This window comes from Bos taurus, chromosome 12, assembly GCF_002263795.3.
Source record: "Bos taurus isolate L1 Dominette 01449 registration number 42190680 breed Hereford chromosome 12, ARS-UCD2.0, whole genome shotgun sequence".
Taxonomy (NCBI): Eukaryota; Metazoa; Chordata; class Mammalia; order Artiodactyla; family Bovidae; genus Bos; species Bos taurus.
Genome location: NC_037339.1, coordinates 21,465,644 through 21,477,397, shown reverse-complemented (window position 1 = coordinate 21,477,397; position 11,754 = coordinate 21,465,644). Strand labels below are relative to the sequence as shown.

Sequence of the window (11,754 nt, the reverse complement as noted above, 5' to 3'; positions counted from 1 at the left end):
GGAAGGAGGCAATTACAAAATAAACTGGTGAAAGAAGAAAGGGAAAAGCAAAGGAGAAAAGGAAAGATATAAGCATCTGAATGCAGAGTTCCAAAGAATAGCAAGGAGAAGATAAGAAAGCCTTCCTCAGCGATCAATGCAAAGAAATAGAGGAAAACAACAGAATGGGAAAGACTAGAGATCTCTTCAAGAAAATTAGAGATACCAAGGGACATTTCATGCAAAGATGGGCTCGATAAAGGACAGAAATGGTATGGACCTAACAGAAGCAGAAGATATCAAGAAGAGGTGGCAAGAATACACAGAAGAAGTGTACAAAAAAGATCTTCACGACCCAGATAATTACTATGGTGTGATCACTCACCTAGAGCCAGCCATCCTGGAATGTGAAGTCAAGTGGGCCTTAGGAAGCATCACTAGGAACAAAGCTAGTGGAGGTGATGGAATTCCAGGGTTGGAAGCTAAGCTAATTTCAAATCCTGAAAGATGATGCTGTGGAAAGTGCTGGCACTCAATATGCCAGCAAATTTGGAAAACTCAGCAGTGGCCACAGGACTGGAAAGGTCAGTTTTCATTCCAGTCCCCCACCCCTCCAAAGAAATGGCAATACCAAAAGAATGCCTCCAAGTACCGTACAATTGCACCCATCTCACACGCTAGTAAAGTATGCTCAAAATTCTCCAAGCAGGCTCAGCAATACATGAACCGTGAACTTTCAGATGTTCAAAGCTGGATTTAGAAAAGGCAGAGGAACCAGAGATCAAATTGCCAACATCCGCTGGATCATGGAAAAAGCAGAGAGTTCCAGAAAAAACATCTACTTCTGCTTTAATTTGACTATGCCTAAAGCCTTTGACTGTGTGGATCACAATAAACTGTGGAAAATTCTGAAAAGAGATGGGAATACCAGACCACCTGACCTGCCTTGAGAAACCTATATGCAGATCAGGAAGCAACAATTAGAACTGGACATGGAACAACAGACTGGTTCCAAATAGGAAAAGGAGTACTTCAAGGCTGTATTGTCACCCTGTTTATTTAACTCTATGCAGAGTGCATCATGAGAATCGCTGGGCTGGAGCAAGCACAAGCTGGAATCAAGACTGCTGGGAGAAATTATCAATAACCTCAGATAATTCAAGAAGACACCACCCTTATGGCAGAAAGTGAAGAGGAACTAAAAAGCCTCTTGATGAAAGTGAAAGAGGAGAGTGAAAAAGTTGGCTTAAAGCTCAACATTCAGAAAACTAAGATCATGGCATCTGGTCCCATCACTTCATGGCAAAATAGATGGGGAAACAGTGGAAACAGTGTCAGACTTTATCTTTTTGGACTCCAAAATCACTGCAGATGGTGATTGCAGCCATGAAATTAAAAGATGTTTACTCCTTGGAAGGAAAGTTATGACCAACCTAGATAGCATATTCAAAAGCAGAGGCATTACTTTGCCAACAAAGGTCATCTAGTCAAGGCTATGGTTTTTCCTGTGGTCATGTATGGATGTGAGAGTTGGACTGTGAAGAAAGCTGAGCTCCGAAGAATTGATGCTTTTAAACTGTGGTGTTGGAAAAGACTTTTGAGAGTCCCTTGGACTGCAAGGAGATCCAACCAGTCCATCCTAAAGGAGATCAGTCCTGGTGTTCATTGGAAGGACTGATGCTGAAGCTGAAACTCCAATACTTTGGCCACCTCATGCGAAGAGTTGACTCATTGGAAAAGACTCTGATGCTGGGAGGGATTGGGGGCAGGAGGAGAAGGGGACGACAGAGGATGAGATGGCTGGATGGCATCATCGACTCAATGGACATGAGTTTGAGTGAACTCCAGGAGTTGGTGATGGACAGGGAGGCCCTGGCGTGCTGCAGTTCATGGCGTTGCAAAGAGTTGGACATGACTGAGCAACTGAACTGAACTGAGAACATGTTTGAATTTGAACTTAAATTGAATCTCTGTTTGAGAGTGAACTTTGGCTTGAGAAAGGACAGTATCTTATTTTTGAAAATCTCATGTAGGATGCCCCTAAGATGGATCTTAATGGCTGAGAAAAAAGTGAATGAGAATGTTCCTTAGCCACTTAAAATGTGATGTATTTATAGCTTCACTCTTCTTCCTTTTACCAGTGAGTATGCTGTTTTAAAATAGATTTCCCACTTTGCTGGGGAGGATAGAAGCTCTTTTTAGCAATGGCTATTTAGTCTCATTGGTTATTAAGAGAGAGAAGAGAAAAGGTGAAGAGTAATGGCCTCAATTCCGATTTTGTCTGAGCACAAACACATTTTTCTTCTGTACATTTAGCATCCTTTGATACCTCTTGGAACTTTTATTCATGAAGGAGACAGATGTTTGTAGCGGGGAAGAAATGGACTCCCGGCCTGTGTGATTGAAGGGAAAGGCCTCGGCCACAAGCAGGACACAAGAGTGGCCCGCCAGCTTTCTTCAAGCCCTTTGTTTCGTTGTTCTCTTTTAGCATTTAACAGCCCAGATACTCTCCTCTTTGATTTAAAGTTCAATGTCGTGAATGTATGAATGATTAAAGAATCAATATCCCTAAACCTCTGTAAATTTAATCAAGCATTCTCCCTATGCTCATTGACATTATATATTAAATTCTATAGTTGTAGAAACCCTCCTTTCTTCTTATCTGGGTATTATTTTGCCACATTTAATAAAAATACTTTTCTCTACATAAGTTTGAATTACATTTCCCGTTGTTGAGAAAGAACTAAAATTACAACTGATAGAGTTTCCTGGTGGTCCAGTGGTTAAGACTCTGCACTTCCAGTGCAGGGGACAAGGGTTTGATCCCTGGTCGGCGAACTAAGGGCTTCCCTTGTGGCTCAGACAGTAAAGAATCTGCCTGCAGTGTGGGAGACCAGGATTCGATCCCTGGGTTAGGAAGATCCCTGGAGAAAGGAATGGTTGCCCACTCCAGTATTTTTGCCTGAAGAATCCCCCAGGACAAGGATCCTGGCATGGGATCCAGTCCATGGGATCGCAAAGAGTCGGACACGACTAAAGCGACTTAACACACATGCCCTGGGCACTCAGATTCCACATGCTGCACAGCACAGCCAAAAAAAAAAAAAATTACAAGTGAATCTTCATATCTGGAATATAGCTTTTTCCCTCAATTGTTTTCCTCTCTCTGTTTTGGTGGACAAGGAACCATTGAAAGTTTAGAATTGTTTAAATAAATCTCTGTAGGTGTCTGAGTGCAAGCATGTATGCCTAATTGTGTTTTCCTACTCCAGGGGACCTTCCAGACCCAGGGATCGAACCTGCATCTCTTGCGTCTCCTGAATGGGCAGGCAAATTCTTTACCACGGCACCACTTGGGAATCTGTCTACAGTGGCTCAGTGGTGAAGAATCTACCTTCTCGGTTCAATCCCTGGGTCAGGAAGATCCCCTGGAGAAGGGCATGGTGACTCACTCTAGTATTCTTTCCTTGAGAAGCCCATGGACAGAGGAGCCTGCAGGGCTACAGTCCATGGGGTGGCAAAGAGTTAGACATGACTGAAGTGACTTGAACCGTGAACTTCCTGATGTTCAAGCTGGTTTTAGAAAAGGCAGAGGAACCAGAGATCAAATTGCCAACATCCGCTGGATCATGGAAAAAGCAAGAGAGTTCCAGAAAAACATCTATTTCTGCTTTATTGGCTATGGCAAAGCCTTTGACTGTGTGGATCACAATAAACTGTGGAAAATTCTGAGAGAGATGGGAATACCAGACCACCTGACCTACCTCTTGAGAAATTTGTATGCAGGTCAGGAAGCAACAGTTAGAACTGGACATGGAACAACAGACTGGTTCCAAATAGGAAAAGGAGTTCGTCAAGGCTGTATATTGTCACCCTGCTTATTTAACTTATATGCAGAGTACATCATGAGAAACGCTGGACTGGAAGAAGCACAAGCTGGAATCAAGATTGCCGGGAGAATTATCAATAACCTCAGATATGCAGAAGACACTACCCTTATGGCAGAAAGTGAAGAGGAACTCAAAAGCCTCCTGATGAAAGTGAAAGTGGAGAGTGAAAAAGTTGGCTTATAGCTCAACATTCAGAAAAGGAAGATCATGGCATCCAGTCCCATCACTTCATGGGAAATAGATAGGGAAACAGTGGAAACAGTGTCAGACTTTATTTTTCTGGGCTCCAAAATCACTGCAGATGGTGACTGCAGCCATGAAATTAAAAGACGCTTACTCCTTGGAAGGAAAGTTATGACCAACCTAGATAGCATATTCAAAAGCAGACATTACTTTGCCAGCAAAGGTTCATCTAGTCAAAGCTATGTTTTTTTCCTGTGGTCATGTATGCATGTGAGAGTTGGACTGTGAAGAAAGCTGAGCTCCGAAGAATTGATGCTTTTGAACTGTGGTGTTGGAGAAGACTCTTGAGAGTCCCTTGGACTGCAAGGAGATCCAACCAGTCCATTCTGAAGGAGATCAGTCCTGGGATTTCTTTGGAAGAAATGATGCTAAAACTGAAACTCCAATACTTTGGCCACCTCATGCGAAGAGTTGACTCATTGGAAAAGACTCTGATGCTGGGAGGGATTGGGGGCAGGAGGAGAAGGGGACGACAGAGGATGAGATGGCTGGATGGCATCACGGACTCTATGGACGTGAGTCTGAGTGAACTCCGGGAGTTGGTATTGGACAGGGAGGCCTGGCGTGCTGAGATTCATGGGGTCGCAAAGAGTCGGACACGACTGAGCCACTGATCTGATCTGATCTGATCTGAAGCGACTTAGCAGCAGCAGATCAGTTTAATAAAAAGGCTCATGGTCAGCTAAGATAAAATAAAATTATAACTAAGAAATAAACCATAACTAAGAAATAAAACTCAGCCCCCTGCATTCTGGGAGTGCGGTCTTAGCCCCTGGACTACCAGGGAAGTCCCCTGTTTATCTTTTTCTGTATGCAGTGTTCCTTTTCATACCAACATGTTTGGATTGCCTTTTCACACTTCCGTTTTTCCAGCTGTAAGGAGAACATAGGATGGTATGATGGTATATCTGTTCACTTCATTCGTGTAACCACACACAAATATATTATTTCTCTCTTTGTGCATGCTATCACTGAAGATAGTTCAGTGATCAGCAGACTGCTCACTAGTTTTGTTTTATGTTCCCTCTACAGATTCTGAGTTGGTTTGTACAGATTTCTCTAGGACTGAAACATATTCACGACAGGAAGGTTTTACACAGGGACATAAAAACACAGGTAACGGCTCAGAGACAGAATCAAGAAGAATAGATCTTTTATTTTCTTGAAATATCTCCAACAACATAGCCTTTTCTGCACTTACAGAACATTTTTCTTAGCAAGAACGGAATGGTTGCAAAGCTTGGGGACTTTGGTATTGCAAGGGTCTTGAACAAGTAAGTACTTTTAAAAATCATTTTTCCTTCTGTTCATAACAGCCAAAATACGTATTTTTAGGTATCAAGAATTAAGAAGGTATTAAGAGCTTGGTTTCTCAATAATTTTGGATAATTGTTTATATAAGTATATTAAAGTATTCAGATGGTACGTTGAGATTAAAATTTGCGAGACATATCTTGGCATAGTAGAAGTGTTGGCAATGCTGTATAGTGTGATATAAGCTGATCAAATGAGATGTGACTGAAATGTATGTAAAGTCAGTGAGCATTTTGTGAAACAGGAAAATTAACACGTGCTTAGGAGTGTATATTGATGCAAATGTTTCAAAAGACAGTTTGTTGATAATAAATGCCAAGAGATTTTAAATGTTCTATTTCTGAGAATTTGTTCTAAGGGAATAATTTGAAATTTGGAATAGTTTAAATGCCTAAAAATTGGGAAATAGTTAAATTTTATAAAACTTGGCACAGTCATGTACCTGAATATTGTTTAGCCACTGACATTTATGATTTTGAAGACTTTTTGATAATGTGAGAACAAAGTTTGTTGTATTAAATTTAAAATTTTAAAAACAAGAATTCTGTATTTCAAATACACTATAATCACAGCTATGTGGAAAATATGCATGGAAAAAAGACAAGAAGGAAATACATCAGAATTTTAGCACTAGTTGTTTGAAGGTAGTAAGATTCTTGGTAATTTTTTTCTTCTTTATTCCCTTTTCTGTTTTCCAAATTTTAAATCATGAGATTGCATTACTTTCGTCATTGGAATGAGGGAAATTTTACATGTGAGAGTTTGCAAAATAACAATGGTACCTTTTCGTGCAGTCTTTAAACCATAAGTTTTTTTTATTGTGTAGATTTTGGGGAAATGAATTATAAGCTTAAAATCAATTAATTTTATTACTACATTATTAATATACTATATTTTAATAATATTTTATTTTAATATATGAATACATCAAATTTTGTGTTACTTTTTATACATTTTTCTTACATGTATGTGTATGTCTTAAGCCTTTTCTTACTTCAGTAATACACTATGTTATTTTATTGTTTAATATAACTTTGCTAGTACCATGGAACTTGCTAGAACTTGCGTTGGAACACCATACTACCTGTCCCCAGAGATCTGTCAGAATAAACCCTACAACAATAAAACGTGAGTTGCTGGCTTTTGGTTTGAAAGTCTCAGTAAAATCTTATGGATTCTTTCTTATGGTGCTTCATAATTTCCTTTTCCTCACCTGTGAAACGAGAATCTCTGTGACTGCCTCTGACCACTTCAGTGTTTCCTAAAGCTTTCAAATTTATTTAGAAAAGAGATATGTCTCTTCATCTGATGATAGAAGTGATAGAATAACATTGAAAGTTGAGGTCACTGTGATGTCCATCTTTGTGTTCAATTATCAGGCTTTCTAAGCACTGCTGGGCCTATTGCGGGAAAGTGTTGTAGATGGGTCAGGCGGAAGGTCTGGTGACCTTCCAGGTCACCAGCACAGGTTTAGGAGCCAGAAATCCTAACCTTGACTCCGTCAGCAACTCGACCAAGTCAGTCAGTCTCTGTGGGTCTCAGTTCCCCTTTCTTCAACAAAGGTGGTGTTGGCCAGGTAATTGTTAAGGCATCTTCCAGCTTTAAAAACCAACAAGCTTTGACATTTGTGGTAGTAGAGCCTACTGTTTAGGAGTAATATTAATATAGTTTGTGAAAGTGTTTGTCGCTCAGTCATGTTCAACTCTTTGTGACCCCCTGGGCTGTAGACTGCCAGGCTCCTCTGTCCATGAAATTCTCCAGGCAAGAACGCTGGAGTGGGTTGCCATTCCCTTCTCCAGGGGATCTTCCTGGAGAAGGGATTGAACCCACATCTCTTGCATTTGCAGGTGGGTTCTTTACCACTAGCTTCACAAGCAGCCTTAATGTTAATATACACAGTGGTAAAAGATAAAGCCAAGATAGTTTTTACTTCCATGGAAGGAGAAGGAAAACATTTCACTTTTCAAGGCTGTCTTCCAGTTGAACTAGTTGGCTTTGCAGGAAGACCAAGTTCCTTTGTGGTGTTCATTGTCTATTTATTTAGAAAAGTACCCAAGAGATATTTGACTGACTTTGAAAGAGATAATTGAAAAGCAAAGCCCTAAAGAAGAGTGGTGAACATTTCTCCACATAGTAGAAGAATGGGCATTTTTGAAAGATATCCTCTGACCTAGAGAAGGGGGTTGGCCTCAAGCTGACCTGGAATGCAGTTAGTGTCGCCAGGGTGGAAGGGCAGGCTTTCGAGAGCAGAGCGCAGCAGCATTGTTTTGTTGCCTTGCACGACTTTTTAAGCATCTAAGTCAACATTTAAATATGTTGATTTGATGCTTTGAATAATTGGAAGCTCCTAGTAATAAATCATTACCAAACTGGGTTAATTCACGTAATGCACAGCAAGCCAAATGCTGAGACACTGAGGTTTGCAGCAGAGGAAGAAAGGCAGCCAGATGAGACTGGAGAACAAGTCTCAGATCTGCCTCCCCGAAGGCGAGGGATTTGAGATATTTACGGGATGAAGAAGCATCGTGGTCTTAGGCAGGCTTCCCTGGTGGCTCAGTGGTGAAGAATCCGCCTGCAATGCAGCATGGTCTTAGGCATGAGGAAAGGGGATTAGGGGTGAGGTAACTGGTGTTCTGTGCAGACATAGGTGTTTCGTGAATCTTCATAGGATGCATGTTCAAAAATGGAAGTGTTTAGCATGATCTGAGGAGGGGTTATTTTTGGCCCTCTGAGGTCAAAGGTCATTTATTGGACACCTGCACAGGCCCAGTTTTAACACATTTTAAGTTCATTGAGTACCAGATACTCTGTTTATCACTTAATCTAACTTTGGTTCTGTCTATAGCCTCGAGTAGAACGTTCCTTTCTAAATCAACCAAATGTTACCTGTTGAATCAAGTAATCCACATTTGAGTTCTTCCTCCCTCCTCCAAATTGCTCAAAATTCCATACGCGCACACATTTTCTTTGAGCTCATCACATGAAGTTAAAGTAAGTATTGAGCCATCAGATTGTAGCGAAGCTTGTGTACCTTTTCTCTGCTGGGACTCTGACAAGCTACAATTTTTTCTCTAGTCTTAGTAAGAGTAAGAATTGATAATGTACTGAAAGCATTTGTGAAAACTGGTCACCCTATATAAAATTGTAAAGATACACAAATATAGTTGACTGTAAGGATAAAAGTTTAAATTGAGAATTATCGATATTTCTTGGCATATAAACTCTTATCTTTCCCAGGGATATTTGGTCTCTTGGCTGTGTCTTATATGAGCTCTGCACACTCAGACATCCTGTAAGTATATTAATCATCAGATTATCTTGAATTATTGAAAAGTATATAAATTAAAATAACCTCTGAAAGAAAAAGGTTGTTTGGTTTCATTAGATTGTTAAAAATTATATGAACAAGATATTAACAAGAATGATAGCTCCATGTATACCAACATGGGATGATATCCAAGCTATATTATTAAGTACAAAATCCAAGTTGGAGAATAGTACGTAGAGCGTGAAAAAAGTGTTAGTCACTCAGTCGTGTCCGACTCTTTGCGACCCCAGGCTCCTCTGTCATTTAAAAAAGCAAGATATAAAATTTCATATCGTATGATCTCAACTTTGTAAAATAAGTAGTATTTTTTAAACGGCTAGAAGAAAATATATCTCTGGGTGGTGGAATTGTATATATTTTCCCTGTTTATAATTTCGTATACCTTCTAGTTTTGGGAAACGAGTAAACATTTTGATAATAAACTAAAAAACCCCTTGTTTTAAGTAATATGATGTCTCATTGAATAACTGGCTACATGTTGATGGAAACAATTCAGGGTGGACCATGGTACTCTTAATGAAACCTTTTAACACTGTTTTGTTTCTCAAAGTTATTTTACTTTTTAAAAATTAAAAAGATTTTAAATGCCTTGTCTTATAGCTCAGTTGGTAAAAAAAAATTTCCCCTGCAGTACAGGAGACCCCAGTTTGATTCCTGGGTCAGAAAGATCTGCTAGAGAAGGGGTAGGCTACCCACGCCAGTATTCTTGGGCTTCTCTTGTGGCTCAGCTGGTAAAGAATCTGCCCGCAATGCAGGAGACCTGGGTTCAGTCCCTGGGTTGGGAAGATCCCCTAGAGAAGGGAAAGGCTACCCACTCCAGTATTCTTGCCTGGAGAGTTCCATGGACAGAGGAGCCTGGTGGGCTACAGTCCATGGGGTTGCAGAGAGTCAGACACAGACTGAGCGACTTTCACTTCACTCCCTCCTCTTTTTTAACATTTATTTATTTTCAGTGTTTATTTATTTACTTATTTGATGGTGTCCAGTCTTAAGTTGTGGCTTGCAGGATCTTCAATTGCACAGACTCTCTAGTTGTGGCAGGAGGGCTCAGTAGCTGCCCCAGGCAGGCTCGGTCCCTCCGTGGCACGTGGAATCTTAGTGCCCCGGCCAGGGAGCAAACCCATGTTCCCTGCATTGCAGGACAGGTTCTTAACCATTGGACCACCAGGGAAGTCCCTCTTGGTATTCCTTTAAATATTCGCATTGAATTTTTCTCTGATTTAGTATCACCATTGCTTATCCTTTCAGTTTGAGGGTAACAACTTACAGCAGCTGGTTCTGAAGATTTGTCAAGCTCATGTTCCTCCGATATCACCAAGGTTTTCCCGTGACCTACAGTTCTTACTATCCCAGCTCTTTGAAGTATCTCCCCGAGATCGTCCATCTATCAATTCCATTTTGAAAAGGCCCTTTTTAGAGAATTTTATTGCCAAATACCTGACTCCCGAGGTGAGTTTGGAGGTGATTCTGTTTGGATTTTGACAGATATTTGTGGCTAGTGAGTCCTGATACACTGTTATATTTTAGGTCATTCACGAAGAATTCAGTCACCTACTCTTACATAAAGCAAGACCATCTGCTTCTCGACCTGCTGGGAAGGTGGCCCCTGGTAAGAAGGACTTAACTGTGCAACCAAAAGATACTTATTGTGTGTGTCTCACGCAGTGATTTATAGTATATGTTGACAACATTAGCAGGGAAATTCCTCCAGATTTATTGAATGTGAACATTTTAAAAATATGAGCACTATAAGCAGGACTTCCCAAGTGGTGTTCATGGTAAAGAACCCGTCTGTCAATGCAGGAGACATGAGATGAATTTATTATAGCAATAGCATGATTTCTTATTAATCTCAATGCCTGAGACCTACAACACATCTTTATATTAAACCCAGACAATTCTAGTCTACCTTTATGAGGCCTTGTACTAGCTGCAACTGGAAAATCTGCCCAAATCGGCCTATGAAGTTTCGATCTCTGGGTCAGGGAGATCCCTTGGAGGAGGGCAGGGCAACCCACTCCAGTATTCTTGCCTGGAGAATCCCATGGACTGAGGAGCCTGATGGGCTACAGTTCATAGGGTCGCAGAGTCAGACACGACTGAAGCTACTTAGCATGCACGAGCATTATAAACAGGAGAAAAATTTTTGTTGAGTGGTGACCTGTGGGCGTGCCTGTACATCTAGCTCATTCATGACCTGGAAAATTCATCTCCTCTCTTCTCATCAGTCAGGAAAACTTGATGAAGCAGTGGATTTGCTGATAAAGAGATGCTCAAAGAGGCAGGATCCAAGCTTAACTTTTGTGTAGGGAAGGGGTAGAGAGTCAGAATCATGAGATGAAGCTTGTGTTATTGAACTAGAGAGAATGGACTGGAGATTAAGAGTTCTCTTGCAGAGGCTGGTTTGAGCTGAAGTTAGGATCTTGGACCTAATTGGTAACAGTAGGAGAATTGTTACTATGCGATCCCCAAAGAAAGCAGGTGATACCTTATGGTAATGAGAAATAGGGGAGCTGCTTTAGTGACAGTGTGAGGAATCAGCTGATGAAATACTGTATGTGTTTGTGTGTATGTGTAAGAGAGACAGACATTAAAGAGAAAAATTACTAATGCAATTAACATTGTGAAATAAGAACAGCAGGATTTTTCAATTCCATTCAATTCAGTTGCTCAGTCGTGTCCGACTCTGCAAGTCCATGGGCTGCAGCACTCCAGGCCTCCCTGTCCATCACCAACTCCTGGCGTTTACTCAGACTCATGTCCATTGAGTTGGTGATGCCATTCAACCATCTCATCCTCTGTCATCCCCTTGTACGACATCCTCCTGCCTTCAGTCTTTTCCAGCATCAGGGTCTTTTCAAATGAGTCAGTTCTTTGCATCAGGTGGCCAAAGTATTGGATTTTCAGCTTCAGCATCAGTCCTTCCAATGAATATTCAGGACTGATTTCCTTTAGGATGGACTGGTTGAATCTCCTTGCAGTCCACGGGACTCTCAAGAG

At 40.9% G+C, this 11,754-nt stretch overlaps 1 protein-coding gene across 2 annotated transcripts in view; it reads left to right on the top strand.

Annotated features, from left to right (window-relative positions):
* Nucleotides 1-2,647: 2,647 nt before the first annotated feature.
* The window catches only part of NEK5 (NIMA related kinase 5), a 45,623-nt gene continuing 36,516 nt past the window's right edge, over nucleotides 2,648-11,754 (top strand). The window contains exons 1-6 of one of the 2 annotated variants that reach the window (XM_025000050.2): nucleotides 2,648-5,228; nucleotides 5,316-5,386; nucleotides 6,468-6,554; nucleotides 8,664-8,718; nucleotides 10,003-10,203; nucleotides 10,282-10,363. In XM_025000050.2, the coding sequence (XP_024855818.1) occupies nucleotides 5,130-5,228; nucleotides 5,316-5,386; nucleotides 6,468-6,554; nucleotides 8,664-8,718; nucleotides 10,003-10,203; nucleotides 10,282-10,363 (595 nt within the window). In that variant the 5' untranslated portion in view covers nucleotides 2,648-5,129. The remainder of the gene's footprint in view (nucleotides 5,229-5,315; nucleotides 5,387-6,467; nucleotides 6,555-8,663; nucleotides 8,719-10,002; nucleotides 10,204-10,281; nucleotides 10,364-11,754) is intronic. The other variant, XM_025000051.2, reaches the window with a different exon arrangement.